The following is a 27771-nucleotide window of genomic DNA, read 5'->3' on the forward strand; positions in this document are numbered from 1 at the left end:
ACGTTTGGTTCAGTGTACTAAAAATATGGATTCAGTGCTGTACATAAAAACTACAAAGGCATAACTGTAAAAAATAAAGCTTGTGCATCATAGAGAATAATATTTAGAAAATTTGAGTTGATTTGATTTCTTTAACTCAAATGGAGTCAGAGTATATAAGATTATTACTATTTTTTCACATTAAAAGATTTTTTTTCATATTATAAAATAAATAAAGTGCTAATAACAAAAACAGGCTCTTGTGCAATAACCAGGATGTTTTTCTTTTGTTATTTAATTGCTATGGTTGAATTGTTTAATTCATTCATATGGTACATTTTTTTTTTTATCGAGAAATTAAGCCTTAGGCAACATAAAGGGTTTATATTGCTGTCTATCTAACTATCTGATACAGTTTTGCCTCAAATTATAGCAGGAGCAAAGATTTTAATTGGTTTGAAACCGAATGTCTAATGAATGTCAAACGTCAAACTAATTTTACCGTGGTATTCAAACATAGTATATTCAATATTATATATAATATATATTTGGGGCGACGTGGTGGCGCAGTAGGTAGTGCTGTCGCCTCACAGCAAGAAGGTCGCTGGTTCAAGCCTCGGCTGGGTCAGTTGGCGTTTCTGTGTGGAGTTTGCTTGTTCTCCCTGCGCTCACGTGGGTTTCCTCTGGTTTCCCCCACAGTCCAAAGACATGCGGTACAGGTGAATTGGGTAGGCTAAATTGTCCGTAGTGTATGTGTGTGAATGATTGTGTATGGATATTTCCCAGAGATGGGTTGCAGCTGGAAGGGCATCCGCTGCGTAAAACATATGCTGGACAAGTTGGCGGTTTATTCCGCTGTGGCGACCCCAGATTAATAGAGGGACTAAGCCGAAAAGAAAATGAATGAATGAATGAATGTTATGTATTTATATCAAAATAATATATAGTACTTTAAATATTGGGTCTAAAATATCATGTAAATATGACTTCAAAACAACATTAACACTATTTAACTGACTGTTTATGATGTTGTACTTTAGTCATTGGCTGCTAATATGATTTCCCTGTTTAGAATCTTCAATAAATACTTTTCTGAAATGATATTATTAAGGAGAAAGTCCGAATATAAAACCAACTTTACTTCATTAAGAGAAATTAAAGTGATTTACATCACGTGACCTTTAAAAGTCGGTCTAATTCTTCATGCATCACAGACACCGTTGCATTGAACTTCAACATAACTTAAAGAACACAGTATATTAAACAAAGTCTAGCATATTTACTTCGGATAAAGTCGTTTGTGGCTAGTTCTAGTTATTCAGATGTGCATTATTTATGACAGTGCAAAACCGAGCTTTATAGAGACACGAGCGACCGAGGAAGTGAACTGTTGCTTATTTTCAGCAGAAAACAATCGTTGATAGAAAAACTCACACGTTCATCTAATTGCGATTTTCAATTGCCTGCCGTAATGCTTACCTTAATCAAGTCGTCTTTAAAAAAGTGGCAAACTCGCAGTTGTGGATTATTATCCGGCCGCGTGAAGCTGCTGCCCATCAAATCTGCCGGGAAAAGTCACTCGTTAACTTCCCATAACATCATTCGACCAATCAGAGGCGAGAGCAAAGCCTGACGGGAAATGTAGTTCATTAAAAATATCACGTATAATTATTTATTATAGAATGATATTTGAAATAACAGGCAACAGATATCAGACAAGTTCATGATAAGCTTTATAAGTCTGTTGTCACCAAAAGGGGAGGATTTCGCAAAGGAGAGGTTCCCATGTGGTTTTCTGTCAAAATAAAAGCTGTAAAAGAAATACAAAACTTTACTGTTGCTTAATGCCTCGTTTCCATTCATCCTTTATATACTACTACTACTACTACTACTACTTATAATAATAATAATTATAATGATTATTATTATGAGAATCTCACTTTTATATTTTAACTACATTCATTCATTCATTCATTTTCTTTTCAGCTTAGTCCCTTTATTAATCCGGGGTCACCACAGCGGAATGAACCGGCAACTTATCCAGCATGTTTTTACACAGCAGATGCCCTTCCAGCTGCAACCCATCTCTGGGAAACACCCACACACTATGTGGAAACATCCACATACACTCATACACTACAATTTATAGCCTACCACATGTCTTTGGACCCAGAGGAAACCCACGCGAACGCAGGGAGAACATGCAAACTCCTCACAGAAACGCCAACCCCTCACGAACCATCAACCCAGCAACCTTCTTGCTGTGAGGCGACAGCACTACCTACTGCGCCACTGCGTCGCTCCATTTTGACAACCATTTCTTAATATTATTTATTATTATTATTATTATTTAGAACTGTACGGTATGGAGAACAAAACCAATAAATAAAATAAAATAAAAAAATAAATAAAATAAAATATAAAATTATTAGAGAAAAAAATAATATTACCAGACATACCATTTAAAAATCACAGGCATCGTTTTAGTAATTTTACGCCAGCCGATAGATATAATGCAAATAATCAAGTGAAACAAATAGAATAAAAAGATTTGCAGACTTTTATTTTGACAAAACCGCTGGCGTTCATGACAGGAAGTTGTGAACTTATATCTATAAACCCGGTTTCTTCTGTATGGAAACATGTCAACGCTACATAGACTTCGGAGTTTGTTAAAAACTCTCGGATTTAAACCTAATTATGCAGGCATATCAAACGAACAACGTCGTAATATTGTTTTAACTCCGTGTTTGGCTTCAATGAGAGCTGTCAGCTCTTACAGTAAAGACTTAAAGGATGTTTGTCACAGTAATGCAGTTAAAGGGCGCCTGACGCTGAACTCTTTCAGCACAGTTACAGTCAACAGACTCTGCTGGAAATGCGGAGCCTCTGCTGATTTATTCTTCTGTTCAATTTGTAAAGTGATTCAACCTCCTGATAACAAGACCAGTTATTTTGACATCTTGAACTGGTGAGTTAACTGCTGATATATAGGTTATTGTTATGGTTTGGAATGCTTCACATATGGATTAATAGATAAATAAATACACAAATATATAAATAAATGTATGTAAAATTTACAAATTCCTGCATAAATAAATATAAATAACGAATAGTTCGGGCAGGTAAATAATTAAATAAATTACACGAATGTTGGAAAATAAGAAAATGCTAAATTAAAAGTTTTTTTTTTCTCCCTTTTAAACATTTATTCATCCTTGAAGGTAATTTCGTATTTACTTTTCCTCAGCTAAACATGCTATGGATTCATAGATTCTGATGTTTATTTAAAAAATTGTTAAAAGGCAATATTACAACAACAAATTCGTAAATTCATTACACAATTCATAATTACACAAATCAAATTCATTTGGTGAAAATATTTATGATTTTTGCTTGTGAATTTAGGATTTGTGTTGTATTCATGAACTGTGTTTTGAATTTTTGAGACTGATCTGGCTCCATAATAATGTAGCAGCTGTTTTATGATCACTAAACGCTAAACAAGCATTTTTTGCACATATAGTAAGCTACATTCATCGTACAGATCATAGGTGTTAATGTTTCTACAATTTACTTAGGGTTGTGATAATTTTGGCAAACACCGCACTGCTCTTTATATACAAAAATGCATTTACTTCAATTTCTACTTCATATCCTGACCTGTATCTGAATGTGTTTGTCTTTCCTCAGCGAAGAACATTTTACTTTGGACACCCTGAAGCTTCAGCAGAAATTTGTGGCACTGCAAAGATTTCTCCATCCTGACAACTTCACCCAGAAATCACAGGTAATGGACTGTATTGTGTAAAATATGTTTGTATTCAATGATTTACCTCCTGTCGTTTATTGTAGCCAAAAAATTCAGGTTGTAGGAGTGAAATTGTTCATGCATTTTCTCGATATGAGAATTCATTTTTAAATGTTAACAAATAAACCTTTGAATACAGACTCACTGTGAGGGTTGAGCTTGTTAAAAGGATAGTTCATCAAAAATGTAAATGCTCCAATTTTTTACCTAATTTGCTTATGCTTAATTTGCAGTTGGCTATAAACTTTTATTTAATGATTTCTGGGGATGGCATGGTGGTTCAGAGGTTAGCACTTTCGCCTTACTGCAAGAAGGTCAGTGGTTCAAGTCCCGGTTTGGTCAGTTGGCATTTCTGTGTGGAGTTTGTATGTTCTCCCTGTGTTAGCGTGGGTTTCTTTTGGGTGCTCCGGTTTCCCTCACAGTCCAAAGAAGAGCTGGGCGATTTGGCCTAAAATCAAAATCTCGATTAATTGAACATTTTAACTCCATTTTAATAATGAACGATTATTTTATTCATTTATTTTATTTTTTTGCCCTTATAGTTCACAGACAGATTTTGTACAGTAAATATGCTCACATATTACAAGTGAGATATTTCTGAATGAAGGGTGCATTACTTGATTTTAAAATAATTGAAGGAAACATGCATTTACTATCTATGATTATTTATTGAACCTCACCGTTGAACAACTAAAATTAAAACACACGTTGGCTGAAACCAAGTCACTTTTTTCTTACTCAAAAACGAATAACTTGCACTTTTGGAAACAAAATGAATTATTTTCAGTGTTTTCATATTAAAAGTAGAAAATAAGCAGTATCTCTTCTAAATAAAATAACTCTAGTATATCCTGTAAATGATATTTTAAACAGTGCATTTCTTGCATCTTCTGTAAACAAATATTTTAATGTAAATAATAATTTTACTGCAATGGAAAATATGCCGTCTCAAGGCATCTCTGGTGCAGCTTCCAATCATCTTCAATGTGGTGCAAAAATTCAATATGTTGTTACATTTTTACGACATGACTCGATTTTTATTTTATTTAATTTATTTATTTATTTATTTAATTTTTTTAATGTTTTTTGAGGTGCGTGGGTATGCGACCGCGCAAAGCCTGCGCTGGACCACACTTGTGCGTTCGAAGCAGAAGTATAAATCAGCCTTAACAGAGCAGGGTCATGTGACTCCACGCGCTATAGGGAAAGTAATTGAAAAAAATTGACCTAAAAAAATTGATCTATTATAGGTTCTGAATTTTCATTACTTTTCGATAAATCACCCAGCCCTAGTCCAAAGACATGTGCTATAAATGAATTAGATGAACTACTATTGGCCGTCTGTGTGTGTGTGAATGTGAGAGTGTTTCCCAGTGCTGGGTTGTGGCTGGAAGGGCATCCGCCGCATAAAACAAATGTCAGAATAGTTGGCGGTTCATTCCCCTTTGGTGACCTCTGAAATAGAAACTAAGCCGAAGAAAAATGAATGAATATAATGTAAAGCAAGATTCTTTATTGAGAATTTGCTGTTTTGCTGCAGTCATCAAAAGTCTGACTAAGGCGGTGAAACATTGTAGGTTTGTATACATTTTAGTGGGCAGTCCTTACAGGTTAAGCAGGCTTAAATTATACAAAGGATGGTAAAGCTGTGGTGAAAAGTAATGCAAAAAATACCTGTGTGTTTGCACACACTTGGCGAATAAATCTGATTCTGATATTGTTGAAACTTTAAACAAGCTGTTAAAAAAACTATATTTAAGGGCAATACAGCTCTTGTTTAAATGTACATTATGTGATGTTCAGCTTACCCCTGTGTGCTGTTGTGGATGTTTTCATCCACTCAGGGGTGATTTTGAGTCTTAATTTGGGCAGAATTTTCTCTCTGGTTTAGCAACTGGAATGATTTTTGGTGAATAATTTTATTGTGGCACATTTTTGGGAATATGCTTTAAAAGTTCTCAGAAAACTAAACAATACACTCTGGGCAAGTTAACTTTCATTATGTTAGTGGCTCTTTTTGCACCATTGACTTCCATTATAATGGCATTTTGAAGGTCATAACGACAACAATTATTATGTATTCTTAATTGTTGCTGGGTTCCCTGTTGGGAGTAGGTCAAATTTTTTATTTTTTAGCTGTTGAACATCGGCTGCGGTACAAAAAAAGCTCAAGGTACATCCCAAATCACATACTTATGCACTGTTCTATGCCATAAGTAGTGCGTTTACTCTGAACAAAAAAAGTGCACTTTAAATACCCGAATGATGCACTAGAGAGAGGAATATGGGGCGGCTTGTGTCAAGAAATTTGATTGATGACGGCCACGCCCCTTTTAGGCGGGACTTCCGGTTTAAGCCCCGCCCCTTTTTAATATACATTTAATAATTCCGGTAATTAGATTCTTATCAGTTTAATTAAAATAATAATTCCGGTAAATAGATTCTTATCAGTTTAATTAAATGAATAATTCCGGTAATTAAATTATAATTCCGGTAATTAAATTATAATTCCGGTAATTAAACAATAATTCCGGTAATTATATTCTTATCAGTTTAATTAAATTATTATTAATTCCTGTAATTAAATCTTAATTGTAATATTAATTATAAAAATAGATATTATAATATTATTAATTAGATTGTAATCAAATGAAATAAAATATATCAACCGTTATTAAAACCATATTTTAATTATTGTACTACATTATATTATATTTTAAATATTGTACTACATTATATTATATTTTAAATATTGTACTACATTATATTATATTTTAAATATTGTACTACATTATATTATATTTTAATTATGGTACTACATTATATTATATTTTAATTATGGTAATACATTATATTTTAATTATTGCAATAAACTATTATAATTATATACTATTATACACTATTATATTATACTAATATATTATATTATATTATATTATATTTTAATATAATTAATAAACTATTAGTATCTCCCATGTGGTCTTGCCTGCGCTCTGGTATGACCATACTGGCTCGATGTGTATGTGTGTGTGTGTGTCTCTGGTAGGGGTGTGGGCCTGGCTCTGACTGTGTGTCTGTCTTGGTAATTTGAAGACGGTTGAAGACTGCTTGTGAAAGATAGAAGACATATCTGATGACTGTTACAATGCAATCGCTATATGCTACTATGTGATAAGAGAACGTAATGGTTGCGCTTGTTTAATAAACGCGAACGTCCGCTTACATGGCTATCAGTCAGTGTGGCTCTTACCGGCTGTTTAGGCATGGGTGTGTCTGTGTGTGAGCGATGATAAGGTAAACTTATCCTTTAGACAGCATCCCGTCAACTATTTGTGAGAGATATATATCAGAAATGGAGCATGTATCTGATTGATATGTTGATAGGTGATTAGAAAGTGTGCTGATATTGCATATCTATATATTCACATGCAGCCAACTGTGTGCATGTGTATGCCTGGGTCTGGTTGTGTCTGCTTAAATTCACGACACAGTATTTAATGAATCTGCCTTTATTATTGCTCATTAATAGGTTATGTTGTTTTCACATTATTACTACATTAAACTAATACATATTTTAAGACAGACAAAAGACCATCAGTCATATGATTTTAATGTATCTTTTATCGAAACCATCTAATTAAAATATATTTACAATATTAATCCAGCAAATAACAAATCTTAATATGTATTGACGTCAAATTATCACACCTTGTAAAACAATTTATCTAAAAATGTAATGTTCTAAACTGTTGGTTGAAAAACACAGATGTAAATTCCAGTTGTCTTTGTGATTAATGAAAAGTTTTATTATGAAAAACATTTTAAGCTGAATTTTTTTCTTTTGACTAACACATTTTCAATATATTTACATGCATGTTCTGTATTTTATGGCACAGATTGTAGTATAATTAATCTAAAAACGTAATGTTTTGCACACTGGTCATCACTGGTGTAGATTTGAAAATAAATAATTTAAAATAAAAGATTTACTAAAAGGTCTTATCAGTCTTTAGACAGTATTGTTATTTCAGTTTCAAAAGGTAAATAACATGTATTACTCATAGTAATTGTACTGCTCACAATTGAAGCCAGGCAACTTAGTTATGGAATTTTAGATTCAAACTGATTTAAATTCCTTGAAAATACTTGATAATATAAAGAGAAATATAGAGATTATTCCGAATATAAAACAAAAATATAAACAAAAATGATATCCAGTTTATCTAAAACAGTACAGCTCTATCCCTTAGTTAACTTTACTTAATGTTATACAGTAAAATGTATTAGTTTATCTACTGGATCCACCATTTATGTTCACATAACAGTGTTAAATCAAGTAAGCCTACACATTTGTCAAAATAAGTCAAGTTTAAAGGTAGTTCTTATAAGTAGACAGAGCAAATGACGCTTTTCTTTTACCATTAGATTTAGATGAATCAAGATTATTGATACTACACACATTTTGTAGTGAGTCTATATGTTTCTTTAAATTGAAGGTTTTTTCATTGACATACACATTGTCAAATTAACAATCTAAAATCAAACAATGTTTTTTCACTCTGAATATAAAACGTTATCACACATAAAAGTGATGTTTAAAATACTATTCATTAAACTTAACGCATGACTAGAGTTTTGTTTTTACAAGCCAGAAACATTGAGCTAAATCAAGCTTTTGATTTTGCACTCTGTTGCACTTTTTTTAACACAAAATGTAAGCTTTTTATGCATCTGCTAAAAATCTGTAATTTTGAGCCACTGTCAGTGTTTGTATGTTACAAAGCATACAGGTTTTTAAAACTGTCAGCTCTCAAAAGCTACTTATTGTTGTTCCCTTTCTTCTGGAGTTTTTAAGAACAACATTGCAGGGGCTTCGTCAAACATAAAGATACATTTCAAACATTAGATTCATACTGACACACAAGTCTTTGTAAAATTTAAGAGAGAAAATCAGTAAGAAAAAGATTAAAACAAGAATAGTTTCATTTGGGGGGGAAAAGGTGATAATATGAAAAACATTGGTTACACCAATATGGTCTAATGGTTAGAATTTCTGGGTTTTATGATATGGGAATATTTTTAAACTCTAATTTGTCCCAAGTAACATTAATAACAACACTTAGCCACAGTTATTTGTATCGTAGTTGAATGCTACATGCTATACTGTCAACAAAACACATTAATATCAAAGAGTAAATACATTTTATTTTAAGAATACTTTGCAGTAAACTTTAATGAATGAATTTTATCAATCTTTTAATGCAGAATGTTTTTGAAACCACTGTCATCTGACCAAATTATTTGACCTAATTCAAGCGACTGTTTTCTGTTGCACTTTTTAACACAAAATGTCTTTGCAAACTTTTTGCATATGTGTTAAAACTCTCAAAGCATCTGTTATGATGCATACAGTAAAAGACACAATAACCATTTCTACTGTCAATGATATTTTGTTGTCTAATTCTTCACAATATGTTTTCCCAAGAACTATGAATCTACAAAACTAAATTGAATACTTGCCACTAAATCTGCATTAATATCTTTTTGCGACAGTGTCTAAGGTACAGTGTATTAGAAATGTATTCTTTTCAACTGTCGTGAAAGTTTGAGTTGTAAATGTTTTGGTTTTAAACCAGAGACAACCAACAATATTATGTATACCTTTTGTTCATACAGTTTTTCAAATGAATGAGCAATTATAAAATTGTACGTCAGTACTTCTAGATTTAAAACTAAATTGGGTGACAGTTTTTAGTTTGTCTTTCTAAACTGACTACAAAACCGTTACACGTTAGAACTGTGTGTTATTATGGGTGTCTTAAATGTCAACCAACTTTAATAAATGATCTACAGTTTATACCTTTATGCTTTAAACAAGTAACCACTCTTTGACACACTATGCAACATTTTAATTTTGTAATTATTTAAATATACATTTGGCATAATTACAGGTCTTAAATCAATTTCTACAATGTTTCTATGATTTGTTTCACGCCATCATGTTTTGCGTCTAGCTCATTTTCTAACTTTTTTACAGGAAAGGCATAGACACTTTTCAGAACAAGCAATAGGTCATTTATACCGCTAGACTTTGAATGCACCAATTAACACATGGCCACTCTTGCAAGTTTACTTTAAGTTATAACGTTTGTATGTAAACCTGATCCTGTGTATGAAAACCACCTATGACTAGGTTGGGTAATGAAATGCCAAGCAGGTTATTTTTTCTTTATAAATGCTTGTAGAATTTAAAATCTACTTGGTTACATTAAAACATTTTACTTGTTTAACACAAAATCATAAGTTTACTTAAGCTGATAAACTTTTTATTTCAAGCAAATATACACTGAAATAGAGTAGTGCATAATGAACAAACATGGATTGCATAGGAATAATAAAGACAAATCAACTAAGAAAAAAATATATGTATATACAGTCATACATTGAAGAAAAACAGGGTACACCAGAACACTGTAACGACATTACTGAATATCTAACCAGCAAAGAAATTCTACTAAAAGCATTCTGTCGTGTTCAAGAATGTGGTTGGTCAAAACTTCCACAATCTCAGCTATATTTGCTATTTTGTTTTGTGAAAGCAGTGACACACAAATATCTGTTATATATGTAGACATGCATAGAACCTGCGTTACTCCCATCTCATCATTCCATCCAGTTAGCACCTCAAGAATTTTTGTAATGGTTGCACAGACAGCATCATTGCTACGAACACACAGGTGAGTCAATTGATTTATCGTATCGCCCCATGAGTTTAAGGCACCTCTCACAACGTCCATTTCTCTCTTGAGATTTTTCACACGTTTGCCATCTCCTGTACAATCATGATTAGAATCAAACGCATCATTGATGATCCTCTCCAGAAGAAAGACCATACGGTCCCTATAATGCTGTTTAAACATGTCGTCCACAATAGACCTCATTTGACAATCAAAAGCAGGGTCGCACTTGCACTCAGGCCTTTCATGCGCATCAGAGTCAGCATTTTGAAAACAATAGCAATCCGCCATTTTTGCAAGGGGCTGTCAGAAGAAATCAGAAAATAATTGTTTAGAAAACTTTTTTATTTAATCACAATACAAAGTTTGTACCATATTCTGTGTAGAACATGTGCAGTAGTACCTTAAGGATGCTGCTGTTGTCCTTAAGCAGCAATAGTTCAGTCCTAATAGCTCAGTGCAAACAAGACCAAAGTAGGCACTGTGGTCCTCAAAGTTAGTATCTTTTTATGTCTTTAATCTTCTTTTTACTTCTGATCAATGGGTTCTTGTAGAAAGTTCTAGGGTCGGTGGCTGTGCCCAAAAGCATTACTCCTTGGTAGCTAGAAGTAATAATGGGCGCTTTATCTACACATTCAATCAGGTCCGCCTTCACTTACTGGGGCGGTATTATGAACATCTGCCATGGTGTCATAAAAGTCATGAATAAACAATTAGTTAACATCTTTTATTTAAGACATAGGCGTGATGATGTAGGGATACCTAATTTTGATTAAACAAAATAAAAAATACAGGGTCTTACCGTAAATATATTCACAATGAAAGATTTTAGAGAACTAATATTCTAGAATTTTATATTTCATGGAAGTTTTAGGTTGACAAAATATAATGCTCAGCTGAAGACATTTCAAAACTTTTTGCCATACAAATGGACAATCGAATGTTTTTACGCAAATATGTACACGCTTTTCAACATTATTCTGCGGTCTGAATTGTTCATTATAGTTGTTTATTTGGTTTCCTATTAGGGCTCAAAGCAGTCACATATTTAATTAAAAATTAGCATCTTTCATGATAGTGTTCTTTTTAAAAGAATGATTGAGAAGAAATACGCTTACATCTACACTTACATATTCGTTTTCGAATTAAAAATGTAACGATACAAGACACGCTATTTATTTTAAGTGAAATATACTTGTAAGAAAATACAGTTACATTTATGAAATAACCCATATTCCATAACTTATTGCAATGCCTTTGAGGTAAAGAAAGAGAGAGTTTAAGAGCCGTTATCCATAATTGGTTATTAGATTAAAGTTATTTTAAAAAGTCGAGTTTGGTTAAAAATCTAGGCCTACTTAAATTGGATCTGTTAAAACATAAAGAAATTAAAGTTATGCAGTATACGTTCTGGTGACATTTAAACATACACTTTAGCATCACTATAGTATAGATAATATACGAGTACCAACATTCACCAATTTGATACAAACTGTACCAAAACTGTTTGCATATGTTTGTTGCCGAGTAGCAATAAGTATTTTTGTTTTATTTCTATGTTATGTGATACTAAATCTATTTTCAGACCTATCATTTTAGTGATATACTTATAATAAAGTTGAAAAAACAAGCTAATAAATTTAGTTAAACATCATGTGCTTGACATTTTAGTAAATAGTTAAAGCTACTGATTGTGCTAATTGAATATTTAGCATTTTGAAAGGTAAATATGTGTCAGGGTATGTAAAGCTGTGGCCTCTGGCTTGTTTGGTTGTGATTGGTGGAATGTTTCCACAAACTGAAATTTTAAAGTGTTTTTTATTCACTATTCTGCAACTTTGATGCAATCTACACTGTAAAAGAAATATACAAAAGTACATATCATGCTGTTTTGTAAAAGCACACAGACATGTCGCCAAAAACATGCACTTCATGGGACAAACCTTTTGTATTGCTGAAAAGCTGTAATATTTTAATGTGTTGGTCAGGATGTAAGCATACAGCTTGCAAATAACTGACTATTTGTACTATGTACAGTGATGTGACACACATTTCAAGTGTAATAGATGAGTATATAGCAGAAAACAACTAGTCTCATATGTCATGTTGGTGTTCAGAGGTTTAAAAAGTACTCAAAAATGCTACACAAGTGAAAGATTAAACAGGGTGGTGAAAATTGTACACATATAAGGGTATAATCGATTGGACGATACATACTTGAGTAAAAAAATTGTGCTAGATTTAAATAGTACTTGTGTAATAGTAAAAGTAACAGCAATAATGAATTTATAGATTGTTGTTTAAACTTTAAAATCTCTCACCACACAGCATGAATGGACGACATACATTGCTTTATCATGCTTTAGAACCGTCTGTGATTAATTGTATTTAACTATCAAACTACAGGCACTAAATATAAATTATTCATCATGCTTAAAGTTGTAAAACCTTTGAATTAACTTGTACAGATGTTGAATTGTTAGAGTCAAGCCTTTTGTGGGATCAAAAGCAAAAAAGTCAATTTTCCATGTTTAGGGTGTTCTTTTTAGCATAGAGTATACTGTAAAAGTATATTTTCAAGTGTGACAGTAGTAAACATTAAGCGCACAAGTCGCTAACTATAACATTTTTATTTGTACATCCTGTTATCTTATAAGAATAGTCACTAGGGATAGTTTGTTATTGAAAACATGACATGCAATTTGTAGTAGCCATTTTGGAAACAGCTGAAGTAATCGCTGAGCATTTTTTCTCAGAATAAGTGCAATGTTCGATTACTTGTGGGTTTTGAAAAAGTTCATATTTATTTGTAATAAAAATAACGCAGGCTTCAAACATTAATTAAACATGTAATGAACTTATGGTCAAAATATACTTGTTGCTGATCCAATATAGCACATAAAAGTACATTAAATACCCTAGAGATTATGCTGTACAATTTAGTTACAATTAAAATATACTAAATTTAGTATTTCAAAATATGGCATTTCAAGATAGCAAATTGTTAAGTGCTTTGAAGTATACAGGCCTTTTGTCTAGCTGCAAGTATACTTTTTGTTTTTGTGTTTTCATTTTATCAATTTTTCACTACAGTAAGCAGTTACCTTTGTGTACTTATAAGAATACTGTCTTTTATAAAGATTTGACATTTGACATGTTCGTTGACAATTTAGGGTTTTTCGCAGCAATTAATTTCAGTTAATTCAACTCAAACAAATTTATTCTCTGTCTTAATACTTGTGTCTGTACACAAAAAATAACGTAGGCATATGTTAAAATTTCCAATCAATCAAAAGGAGCACTTACTCAAACACATACGGTAATAACCTTGTAAGCATACAGTATGACAATGAACAAGCATAAATAACTAAACCTTTTCTGTTTGTATAAATTTAATATATACTTAAGTGAGGTTTATTGTTAATTGTACTCAAGTAGATACTTAATAAATACTTCAGTACACCAATCAGCTAACATTATTCCAGTAATTTACCTCTGTGATCTTGTAACTTTTTCAAAAACCAATCTAAAAATGTAACAATATAATTTAAACATGTTCATAGAAAGACTGTCATTTCATTGTGTAAGTTGTTTATGGTCATATTTTGGTAATTTCATCAAGCAGGATTTTGACCCCGAGTACTATGATAAATGTTTACTTGAAAACAGAAATAATGTAAATAAATACCATTCCATTTACAAATCAAATAGTTGACGATATCAGATGAGCAAATTTCTGTAGTTTGAATTGAAGCTGAATGTCTTTTTTTTATGTAAGCTGTAATCACTATCACAGTGGCAGGGTTCTCGTGAAATACTTTATAGGATAAATGTGTAGCATTTTTGAGTACTTTTTAAACCTCTGAACACCAACATGACATATGAGACTAGTTGTTTTCTGCTATATACTCATCTATTACACTTGAAATGTGTGTCACATCACTGTACATAGTACAAATAGTCAGTTATTTGCAAGCTGTATGCTTACATCCTGACCAACACATTAAAATATTACAGCTTTTCAGCAATACAAAAGGTTTGTCCCATGAAGTGCATGTTTTTGGCGACATGTCTGTGTGCTTTTACAAAACAGCATGATATGTACTTTTGTATATTTCTTTTACAGTGTAGATTGCATCAAAGTTGCAGAATAGTGAATAAAAAACACTTTAAAATTTCAGTTTGTGGAAACATTCCACCAATCACAACCAAACAAGCCAGAGGCCACAGCTTTACATACCCTGACACATATTTACCTTTCAAAATGCTAAATATTCAATTAGCACAATCAGTAGCTTTAACTATTTACTAAAATGTCAAGCACATGATGTTTAACTAAATTTATTAGCTTGTTTTTTCAACTTTATTATAAGTATATCACTAAAATGATAGGTCTGAAAATAGATTTAGTATCACATAACATAGAAATAAAACAAAAATACTTATTGCTACTCGGCAACAAACATATGCAAACAGTTTTGGTACAGTTTGTATCAAATTGGTGAATGTTGGTACTCGTATATTATCTATACTATAGTGATGCTAAAGTGTATGTTTAAATGTCACCAGAACGTATACTGCATAACTTTAATTTCTTTATGTTTTAACAGATCCAATTTAAGTAGGCCTAGATTTTTAACCAAACTCGACTTTTTAAAATAACTTTAATCTAATAACCAATTATGGATAACGGCTCTTAAACTCTCTCTTTCTTTACCTCAAAGGCATTGCAATAAGTTATGGAATATGGGTTATTTCATAAATGTAACTGTATTTTCTTACAAGTATATTTCACTTAAAATAAATAGCGTGTCTTGTATCGTTACATTTTTAATTCGAAAACGAATATGTAAGTGTAGATGTAAGCGTATTTCTTCTCAATCATTCTTTTAAAAAGAACACTATCATGAAAGATGCTAATTTTTAATTAAATATGTGACTGCTTTGAGCCCTAATAGGAAACCAAATAAACAACTATAATGAACAATTCAGACCGCAGAATAATGTTGAAAAGCGTGTACATATTTGCGTAAAAACATTCGATTGTCCATTTGTATGGCAAAAAGTTTTGAAATGTCTTCAGCTGAGCATTATATTTTGTCAACCTAAAACTTCCATGAAATATAAAATTCTAGAATATTAGTTCTCTAAAATCTTTCATTGTGAATATATTTACGGTAAGACCCTGTATTTTTTATTTTGTTTAATCAAAATTAGGTATCCCTACATCATCACGCCTATGTCTTAAATAAAAGATGTTAACTAATTGTTTATTCATGACTTTTATGACACCATGGCAGATGTTCATAATACCGCCCCAGTAAGTGAAGGCGGACCTGATTGAATGTGTAGATAAAGCGCCCATTATTACTTCTAGCTACCAAGGAGTAATGCTTTTGGGCACAGCCACCGACCCTAGAACTTTCTACAAGAACCCATTGATCAGAAGTAAAAAGAAGATTAAAGACATAAAAAGATACTAACTTTGAGGACCACAGTGCCTACTTTGGTCTTGTTTGCACTGAGCTATTAGGACTGAACTATTGCTGCTTAAGGACAACAGCAGCATCCTTAAGGTACTACTGCACATGTTCTACACAGAATATGGTACAAACTTTGTATTGTGATTAAATAAAAAAGTTTTCTAAACAATTATTTTCTGATTTCTTCTGACAGCCCCTTGCAAAAATGGCGGATTGCTATTGTTTTCAAAATGCTGACTCTGATGCGCATGAAAGGCCTGAGTGCAAGTGCGACCCTGCTTTTGATTGTCAAATGAGGTCTATTGTGGACGACATGTTTAAACAGCATTATAGGGACCGTATGGTCTTTCTTCTGGAGAGGATCATCAATGATGCGTTTGATTCTAATCATGATTGTACAGGAGATGGCAAACGTGTGAAAAATCTCAAGAGAGAAATGGACGTTGTGAGAGGTGCCTTAAACTCATGGGGCGATACGATAAATCAATTGACTCACCTGTGTGTTCGTAGCAATGATGCTGTCTGTGCAACCATTACAAAAATTCTTGAGGTGCTAACTGGATGGAATGATGAGATGGGAGTAACGCAGGTTCTATGCATGTCTACATATATAACAGATATTTGTGTGTCACTGCTTTCACAAAACAAAATAGCAAATATAGCTGAGATTGTGGAAGTTTTGACCAACCACATTCTTGAACACGACAGAATGCTTTTAGTAGAATTTCTTTGCTGGTTAGATATTCAGTAATGTCGTTACAGTGTTCTGGTGTACCCTGTTTTTCTTCAATGTATGACTGTATATACATATATTTTTTTCTTAGTTGATTTGTCTTTATTATTCCTATGCAATCCATGTTTGTTCATTATGCACTACTCTATTTCAGTGTATATTTGCTTGAAATAAAAAGTTTATCAGCTTAAGTAAACTTATGATTTTGTGTTAAACAAGTAAAATGTTTTAATGTAACCAAGTAGATTTTAAATTCTACAAGCATTTATAAAGAAAAAATAACCTGCTTGGCATTTCATTACCCAACCTAGTCATAGGTGGTTTTCATACACAGGATCAGGTTTACATACAAACGTTATAACTTAAAGTAAACTTGCAAGAGTGGCCATGTGTTAATTGGTGCATTCAAAGTCTAGCGGTATAAATGACCTATTGCTTGTTCTGAAAAGTGTCTATGCCTTTCCTGTAAAAAAGTTAGAAAATGAGCTAGACGCAAAACATGATGGCGTGAAACAAATCATAGAAACATTGTAGAAATTGATTTAAGACCTGTAATTATGCCAAATGTATATTTAAATAATTACAAAATTAAAATGTTGCATAGTGTGTCAAAGAGTGGTTACTTGTTTAAAGCATAAAGGTATAAACTGTAGATCATTTATTAAAGTTGGTTGACATTTAAGACACCCATAATAACACACAGTTCTAACGTGTAACGGTTTTGTAGTCAGTTTAGAAAGACAAACTAAAAACTGTCACCCAATTTAGTTTTAAATCTAGAAGTACTGACGTACAATTTTATAATTGCTCATTCATTTGAAAAACTGTATGAACAAAAGGTATACATAATATTGTTGGTTGTCTCTGGTTTAAAACCAAAACATTTACAACTCAAACTTTCACGACAGTTGAAAAGAATACATTTCTAATACACTGTACCTTAGACACTGTCGCAAAAAGATATTAATGCAGATTTAGTGGCAAGTATTCAATTTAGTTTTGTAGATTCATAGTTCTTGGGAAAACATATTGTGAAGAATTAGACAACAAAATATCATTGACAGTAGAAATGGTTATTGTGTCTTTTACTGTATGCATCATAACAGATGCTTTGAGAGTTTTAACACATATGCAAAAAGTTTGCAAAGACATTTTGTGTTAAAAAGTGCAACAGAAAACAGTCGCTTGAATTAGGTCAAATAATTTGGTCAGATGACAGTGGTTTCAAAAACATTCTGCATTAAAAGATTGATAAAATTCATTCATTAAAGTTTACTGCAAAGTATTCTTAAAATAAAATGTATTTACTCTTTGATATTAATGTGTTTTGTTGACAGTATAGCATGTAGCATTCAACTACGATACAAATAACTGTGGCTAAGTGTTGTTATTAATGTTACTTGGGACAAATTAGAGTTTAAAAATATTCCCATATCATAAAACCCAGAAATTCTAACCATTAGACCATATTGGTGTAACCAATGTTTTTCATATTATCACCTTTTCCCCCCCAAATGAAACTATTCTTGTTTTAATCTTTTTCTTACTGATTTTCTCTCTTAAATTTTACAAAGACTTGTGTGTCAGTATGAATCTAATGTTTGAAATGTATCTTTATGTTTGACGAAGCCCCTGCAATGTTGTTCTTAAAAACTCCAGAAGAAAGGGAACAACAATAAGTAGCTTTTGAGAGCTGACAGTTTTAAAAACCTGTATGCTTTGTAACATACAAACACTGACAGTGGCTCAAAATTACAGATTTTTAGCAGATGCATAAAAAGCTTACATTTTGTGTTAAAAAAAGTGCAACAGAGTGCAAAATCAAAAGCTTGATTTAGCTCAATGTTTCTGGCTTGTAAAAACAAAACTCTAGTCATGCGTTAAGTTTAATGAATAGTATTTTAAACATCACTTTTATGTGTGATAACGTTTTATATTCAGAGTGAAAAAACATTGTTTGATTTTAGATTGTTAATTTGACAATGTGTATGTCAATGAAAAAACCTTCAATTTAAAGAAACATATAGACTCACTACAAAATGTGTGTAGTATCAATAATCTTGATTCATCTAAATCTAATGGTAAAAGAAAAGCGTCATTTGCTCTGTCTACTTATAAGAACTACCTTTAAACTTGACTTATTTTGACAAATGTGTAGGCTTACTTGATTTAACACTGTTATGTGAACATAAATGGTGGATCCAGTAGATAAACTAATACATTTACTGTATAACATTAAGTAAAGTTAACTAAGGGATAGAGCTGTACTGTTTTAGATAAACTGGATATCATTTTTGTTTATATTTTTGTTTTATATTCGGAATAATCTCTATATTTCTCTTTATATTATCAAGTATTTTCAAGGAATTTAAATCAGTTTGAATCTAAAATTCCATAACTAAGTTGCCTGGCTTCAATTGTGAGCAGTACAATTACTATGAGTAATACATGTTATTTACCTTTTGAAACTGAAATAACAATACTGTCTAAAGACTGATAAGACCTTTTAGTAAATCTTTTATTTTAAATTATTTATTTTCAAATCTACACCAGTGATGACCAGTGTGCAAAACATTACGTTTTTAGATTAATTATACTACAATCTGTGCCATAAAATACAGAACATGCATGTAAATATATTGAAAATGTGTTAGTCAAAAGAAAAAAATTCAGCTTAAAATGTTTTTCATAATAAAACTTTTCATTAATCACAAAGACAACTGGAATTTACATCTGTGTTTTTCAACCAACAGTTTAGAACATTACATTTTTAGATAAATTGTTTTACAAGGTGTGATAATTTGACGTCAATACATATTAAGATTTGTTATTTGCTGGATTAATATTGTAAATATATTTTAATTAGATGGTTTCGATAAAAGATACATTAAAATCATATGACTGATGGTCTTTTGTCTGTCTTAAAATATGTATTAGTTTAATGTAGTAATAATGTGAAAACAACATAACCTATTAATGAGCAATAATAAAGGCAGATTCATTAAATACTGTGTCGTGAATTTAAGCAGACACAACCAGACCCAGGCATACACATGCACACAGTTGGCTGCATGTGAATATATAGATATGCAATATCAGCACACTTTCTAATCACCTATCAACATATCAATCAGATACATGCTCCATTTCTGATATATATCTCTCACAAATAGTTGACGGGATGCTGTCTAAAGGATAAGTTTACCTTATCATCGCTCACACACAGACACACCCATGCCTAAACAGCCGGTAAGAGCCACACTGACTGATAGCCATGTAAGCGGACGTTCGCGTTTATTAAACAAGCGCAACCATTACGTTCTCTTATCACATAGTAGCATATAGCGATTGCATTGTAACAGTCATCAGATATGTCTTCTATCTTTCACAAGCAGTCTTCAACCGTCTTCAAATTACCAAGACAGACACACAGTCAGAGCCAGGCCCACACCCCTACCAGAGACACACACACACACATACACATCGAGCCAGTATGGTCATACCAGAGCGCAGGCAAGACCACATGGGAGATACTAATAGTTTATTAATTATATTAAAATATAATATAATATAATATAATATATTAGTATAATATAATAGTGTATAATAGTATATAATTATAATAGTTTATTGCAATAATTAAAATATAATGTATTACCATAATTAAAATATAATATAATGTAGTACCATAATTAAAATATAATATAATGTAGTACAATATTTAAAATATAATATAATGTAGTACAATATTTAAAATATAATATAATGTAGTACAATATTTAAAATATAATATAATGTAGTACAATAATTAAAATATGGTTTTAATAACGGTTGATATATTTTATTTCATTTGATTACAATCTAATTAATAATATTATAATATCTATTTTTATAATTAATATTACAATTAAGATTTAATTACAGGAATTAATAATAATTTAATTAAACTGATAAGAATATAATTACCGGAATTATTGTTTAATTACCGGAATTATAATTTAATTACCGGAATTATAATTTAATTACCGGAATTATTCATTTAATTAAACTGATAAGAATCTATTTACCGGAATTATTATTTTAATTAAACTGATAAGAATCTAATTACCGGAATTATTAAATGTATATTAAAAAGGGGCGGGGCTTAAACCGGAAGTCCCGCCTAAAAGGGGCGTGGCCGTCATCAATCAAATTTCTTGACACAAGCCGCCCCATATTCCTCTCTCTTGCACTTATTCAACTGTTTAAATGAAGTGTGGAATGTTGGACACTTCACACACTCAACAGCCGCAGCTTTGCTCACGTAGTCGAAGCGGCAGAGATTTCAGACTCTGATGTTGGGTTACATTCTTTATTTTTGATTGAGAGAGCAAAATTCTCCTATGAGAGTGATTTATAGCGGTTCCCGATGGTGAATGTGGTTATACTCATAGCAGGTATTGTTTGGTAGTTGGGTCATTTATTTCACAAATTTGGCAACCGTCAAACGTCATCAGGGAAACTGTTCAAAATTCTGCTTGGTAAACAACTATCAGTGTTCCATTTGGGACGACACTGCATACATTTACTATGCTGCTGGGTGTGTAAGTGCATAGTGCTTAGTGGGCCATTTGGGACACAGCTTTAGTTTCCAGGTTTAAATTGGGTTATATGGATGGAGTATAGAAAACATGGATGTGAGAGTGTAAAAGAGAGACCTTTGTGCACTTACCTTAATATGTCAGAGAAAATCAAAATAAGCAGCTCAGCTCTCAGAACATAGTAAGTGTATTAATACACACATACACACACACACTATAATTTGTTGTTTTACTCCTAGAACTCTATAAAAGCCGGACACTATTTTTTTTCCACAGACCTATCGAAAGGGTTAATGGTGCCAATTGAAGATCAACAGTAAAAATGACAAATTTGACCTCTTCCCAACAAGGAAAAGCACTAACAATTAAGAATGCGTGATTATATCCTGGCATGGCTTTGCAATCAAAAAATGTCATTATAATAGAAGTCAATGGGGCAAAAACAGCCACCAACACAATGAAAGTGTAGTCGATTTGAAGGATTAATGTTGATCGGATTAAAGGATTAATGTCTGGTGAACTGTGATGAATTTTTTTTTTCAGTAGTCTTGAAAGTTAAAAGAAACAGCATTCATCATTTGAAAAAATAAACATTTAATAACTTTTTTAATGTGTATTGTTGACAGTTTCTATGACATTCACCTTCCAACCCTTTTCGTTGACTATACCACACACCCAGTAAACCCTGTCCATATGAATTTAGATGCTTGGGTATAGTGATATACAGCACATCATGCTTCATATAAGGCAGAAGACAGTTCTTTGGTGATTGGTTCATGTTTTTTGCGCGTCCGGTTGGGTTTCCTGACAGCAACAGCAAGCCGGATGTTGATTCTCCAGGCTTTGGCAACTCTGACAGCTGAAAATGTCTCTCCTCTGCAAGTCATTTCTTTTCGTTTCTCACCTCTTATTCCACCTGACGAATCCCATCACAGCTCAGACCCTCTGCGTCCTCCCACACAGCCAGATCCTTCATCGAAAGAAAAAAAAAGAGAGGAGAAAAAACCCCCACACAATTATCAGCAATGCTGGGGTTTCGCTTTTTGACAATTCTCCTCATTCCCGAGAGGATATCCTTTCCACAAACAAAGAACATGTCATGATATCTTAAAATAAATGTGACGACAGCCCATAATTATATAATGTTTTGGAAAAGTTTGAAAACTTGGCTTGAGTCTGACTTATTTGTTACAGTCTTTCTTTTGTTTCTCTATAAAATCACAATTGTAATATGCTTTAGGTTGGAGTTTTGTTTATTTGTGGGCTTTTGAAATGGTTTTGAATTACTTTTTGGTCTGATCTCATTTACAGAAAGAGCAGGAATATTCAGAAGAACAGTCGGCGCTGGTGAACAAAGCCTACAGAACGCTGCAGAAACCTCTGAGTCGCGCCGTCTACATGGTAATTATTTGTTCTGTAAATATTTGGTGTGTATACCCAAAAAATATTTTGACTCCTCCTAAGTAGGCCTGTCACAATAATCAAAATATAGACTTATCGTACAACACATGGACATGACCTCAAGCATTTTTGGTGAGGCAATATATATTGCCCATACATACAGTGCATCCGGAAATTCTAAAAAAAATATTCATAGCGCTTTACTTTTTCCACATTTCCATGTTACAGCCTTATTCCAAAATGGATTAAATTCATTTATTTCCCTTAAATTAATTTATTTCTACACGCAGTACCCCATGATGACAATGGGAAAAAGGACATCAGTATTCACAGCCTATATCAATACAACATCAGTATTCACAGCCTTTGCTCAGTACTTTGTTGATGCACCTTTGGCAGCAATTACAGCCTCAAGTCTTTGCCACAAGCTTGGCACACCTGTCTTTGGGAATTTTTGCCTATTCCTATTCCTTAATTATTATACATTAAAATTTCTCTCAAGCTCTATCAGGTTGGATGGGAAGCGACGGTGTACAGCCATTTTCAGATCTCTCCAGAGATGTTCCTTAGGATTTAGCTCTGGACTCTGGCTGGGCCACTCAAGGACATTCATCGAGTTGTTGTGAAGCCACTCCATTGATATTTTGGCGGTGTGCTTTGGGTTATTGTCCTGCTGGAAGATGAACCGTCGCCCCAGTCTATCGTCAAGAGCACTCTGAAGCAGGTTTTCAGTCAGGATTTCTCTGTACATTGCTGCATTCATCTTTCCCTCTATCTTGACTAGTCTTCCAGTTCCCGCTGCTGAAAAACATCCCCACAGCATGATGCTGCCACCACCATGCTTCACTGTAGGGATGGTATTAGCCTGGTGATGAGCGCTGCCTGGTTTTCTCCAAATGTAACGCCTGACCTTCACTCCAAAGAGTTCAATTTTAGTCTCATCAGACCAGAGAATTTAGTTTCTTATGGTCTAAGAGTCCTTCAGGTGCCTTTTGGCAAATTTCAGGTGGGGAGTGGCTTCCTTCTGGTCACTCAGCCATACAGGCCTGATTGGTGGATTGCTGCACAGATGGTTGATTATTAAACTTTTAAAATGAACAATATTTACAAAATAAAATAGTCTGTGTTCTTTGGAAGAGTGTACTTGCATTATGATGCTATTGTCATTATGGCATTATATAATGAGTGGCATGAAATGATCTTAAAAAGGCAATTATGTCGTTTATCGCAATACATTTTGGTGCACTACATCATACAACAATATATATATATATCATGACAGGCCAGGTAACAGGACAGGTAAATTCAAGTAAAATTACTTATAATATACTTGCATACAGTTGTGGAAAAAAATTATATATGTTGAAGGTGCAGTAGGTGATCTGCCTAAATGCTATCTGTTAGCATAATATCTTTGAAAACACAGTCCCTCCCCTGCCATCCAAAGCCATGCCTCCTGATATCATGAACGTGCACTTTAAAGATGACAGAGACCCACTAGATCATGTCGTTCGCCAGTTAGAAAACTTTATAGTACTTAATAATACTGAATTCTGAATGAGAAACGGTATTATATCTAGCACGTTTTTAGATGTATAGCAAGCAAAACATGTCATAATGTGCAATACGTCATGCATGCAAGGTTCGCTGGTCTTACTGTCATACAGGCTTTGTCCTAAACAACTATAGTGCTTGGTCAGTAGGCTGCCGACTAAACCTTACTTACTAGCTATTTCAGACCAAATAATCAAAGTAGCATGGTAAACAATGTAGGGACCGTGTAACAGGCTGTCATTGTTAAAAAATGAATCAGTGTAATGTGAATATAAAACTTCACCTCAGTAAAGCAGGCAAGGTGGAATAGCGCCATTCACTGATGTTTTGTTGTTAAACTAAATAAAATCTACATTATCCATGCTGCAAAAGGAACCATATGAAACTTAAAATAGTCACATCAATCTTTCACCGGAAGATTTCAGTGGCTGAACAACACTTCTGTGCATATAACCCATTCATAAAACAACAAAATCTACATCAGCTTTGCGAGACTAAAGGAGTTTTAAAACAGAACATTACCTGTTAGAAATGCTTCAGCCATGGTGTCAGCCTCCTCCAGCACGCAAAAGTAACCCCAATATTGATTCAGGATTTTAAAAAGTTTTCATTCAGCATTTGTTTTTACTGTTGTCTCACGCTCGTGTGCACGTGAACGTGTACGCGCAAACGGCAGATCTGACTTCATGAACGAGTGCGCAGTTGTGCAAATCTAAATTTTTTTTTTGACAGACACGTTGAGCTACTTACAGTGTTAGAATTATGGTAAATGTCAGCCCGACAGTAATTAATTGGATGAACTTTTTTTTCTCTTGTGCCTTACCCAGAATATAAAAATCCATATAAATATATTTAGATCATTTACTTTAATCATTACTATTGGAATGTGAAGAGACTTTCAACCAGCACAAAAAAAACATCTCCTTCTGCACATTGAAAGATTAAAGGATAAATAAAATTGTGTAAAGTTATTTATACAATGCTCTCGATATTAATTTATGTTCAGTTGTTTAATTTCTGTATTTTTCAATACTGATAGACTCCCCAGCTGTAAAGCACTTTTTGATTCACTTTTATTTTTGCTCTGTCATTTTTATAAATGCTTGTAATTTATCATGTTTTATGCTGATGCTCTGCCCAGAAAAAGATTTGATCACCTCAGTCGATCTAAATTAATAAACTCTTTCCAAATAAAGCTGTTCAAATCATCTGGTGACATTATGTTCACGCGCACTATAGATTTTCCAATATGTTGCAGCCCTAGTTTTTACCCTCTGTAACCTGCCTGTTCTTCTCCAGCTGGAGCTGCGAGGGGTTTTGCTGGAGGAAGGAATGGATGCCACGGCAGACCCTGCGTTTCTCCTGGAGGTGATGGAGATCAACGAGAGCCTCGCCGAGACGCGGAGCCAAGACGAGGTCAGCGCCATCGGCCGGTTGGTGCAAGGTGTGTAGGCCAGCGAGAAAAGCTCCATCCGGAAGTGATTGTTGAAATATTGCTCTTCGCCCACTCCAGTCGCTGGCAGCTTGTTTATCTGACCCCAGATTCATTCCATCCGAAAGTTCAAGGCTCTGCTGGCTTTATGTTTGTGTTTTCACTTCTAGCATTTCTCTTGTTTATTCACTCTGTTTTACTTTCTTTCACCAGGGAAACTCAAAGACTTGACTGAACGGATGAATTCGTCCCTGAACAGAGGTATTTTTTTTCTTTCTTTCTCCTCGTGACCTCCCAAATTCCACTGAAATTCTGGGCTAAGGCCGGTCGCACGCACATTTCCGTGGTGCGCTAGTGGAAAATGTGTGTTTTTGTGTTTTCCTCACGAGCCTCTTTTCACAGGGGATCTGCTGGCCGCCAAAGTGCTCCTAAACCAAATGAAGTACTTCACAAATATCCAGGAGAAGGTAAAAGACAGAATCACACAGGGTTGCTGAGGGAAAACTGTTTGCTATTTGTAATCCGTCCGAAAGAGTTCACAGAGTTTTTATCTTACTGTAATATTTATTGTTATTAGTGTTGGTTTATTGTTTGTAACCAAATAAAGTACTTTTATTTTAATCCTACGTCAAAAGCAATGCTTTATTTGAGTTGGCTGAGTGAGTGTTTTGCATGTGCAAAATGAATTATCAAGAAGGCATTGCTAAGTAGTTAAGATGTTCTCTAGGTCTGTATAAAACTGGGAAAACATGCAATATGCAGTATTCTGATAACAATATGTATGTACATATAATATATCCCTGAAAAAATGCTATTTTTAAGCTATTTTATTAGATTTTTTGTAATGGTCATGCTAAATATACGCGTAATATTTACAGTTGAAGTCAGAATTATTAGCCCCCCCTGTTTATTTTTTTCCCCAATTTTTGTTTAGCGGAGAGAAGATTTTTTCAACACATTTCTAAACATAAGAGTTTTAATAACTCATCTCTAATAACTGATTTCTTTTATCTTTGCCCTGATGATAGTAAATAATATTTGACTAGATATTTTAAGACACTTCTGTACAGCTTAATGTGACATTTAAAGGCTTAACTATATTAATTAGGTAATTAGGCAGGTTAGGGTATATAGTCTACAGAACAAACCATTGTTATACAATAACTTGCCTATCGAAAAAATATATAGTTTAAAGGGGCAAATAATATTGACCTTAAAATTGTTTTTAAAAAATTGAAAACTTATTTTATTCTAGCTGAAATAAAACAAATAAGACTTTCTCCAGAAGAAAAGAAATATTATCAGACATACTGTGAAAATAAATGAATGAATGAAGTTGTTCATGTTAACACACAATGCATTAACTAATGTTAACAATTTTAATTTTAATAACGCATTAGTAAATGTTGATCTATGATTGATACTGTAAGTGCTGTACAAGTATTGATTATTAGTTCATTTTAGGAGTTACATTAACTAATGAAAACTTATTCTGAAGTGTGATTTGATAAACAAGCCATAAAGGCAACACAAATGCTTTCAGATATTGCATATACTGTTATCACGATAAGGATAATTATTAATTAGTATTGCGCAGCCCTAGTGTTCTGGTTGGTTTTCCAGTGGACTTGACTTTCAAAAAAATCCTACAATATGATTCAGACATGATTCAGACATGAATAATATTGAGCATTTCTGTTTCTGTTAAGTGACAAGACTTTTGTCTAAGCAAAGTCAGACCTTACTGTCCTAATGAAATAATTAAAAATCAAGGCATGATCATATTTTGTTTTGATAAAATAAGCATTATTAAATGCAAGTAACCAAATTATTTACTTATAAATAAGTTTAAAAAAGTATTACTTGACAAGTAACTGCTTACTTTGGAGTATCGTTCATATCTGTTCCAATGTTATCATTACTTTATATTGGCTGATACCGATTATTGGCCTATATATGTACACTACCTGACAAAAGTCTTGTCGTCGATTCCCCTTTTAAAAGCAACAAATAATAACTTGACTTCTAGTTTATCAATTTGAAAAAGAGGCAGAAGATAGA

The 27771-nt window shown here is 32.9% G+C and overlaps 2 protein-coding genes across 3 annotated transcripts in view; one reads left to right on the forward strand and one right to left on the reverse strand.

Moving 5' to 3' along the window:
- The window catches only part of chek2 (checkpoint kinase 2), a 29518-nt gene extending 27852 nt beyond the window's left edge, over positions 1 to 1666 (reverse strand). Inside the window, exon 1 of one of the 2 annotated variants that reach the window (XM_056457366.1) lies at positions 1459 to 1666. The gene's annotated coding sequence lies outside the window, so the exon portion shown is untranslated. The remainder of the gene's footprint in view (positions 1 to 1458) is intronic. The other variant, XM_056457367.1, reaches the window with a different exon arrangement.
- Positions 1667 to 2607: 941 nt separating this feature from the next.
- On the forward strand, positions 2608 to 26336 carry hscb (HscB mitochondrial iron-sulfur cluster cochaperone). The gene is made up of 6 exons (XM_056457368.1): positions 2608 to 2950; positions 3673 to 3769; positions 22635 to 22724; positions 25578 to 25722; positions 25924 to 25971; positions 26113 to 26336. The coding sequence occupies exons 1-6, from the start codon at positions 2622 to 2624 to the stop codon at positions 26205 to 26207; spliced, it is 804 nt and encodes a 267-aa protein (XP_056313343.1). The 5' UTR covers positions 2608 to 2621; the 3' UTR covers positions 26208 to 26336.
- Positions 26337 to 27771: the final 1435 nt, after the last annotated feature.

Source organism: Danio aesculapii, chromosome 5 (genome assembly GCF_903798145.1).
Source record: "Danio aesculapii chromosome 5, fDanAes4.1, whole genome shotgun sequence".
Classification (NCBI taxonomy): domain Eukaryota; kingdom Metazoa; phylum Chordata; class Actinopteri; order Cypriniformes; family Danionidae; genus Danio; species Danio aesculapii.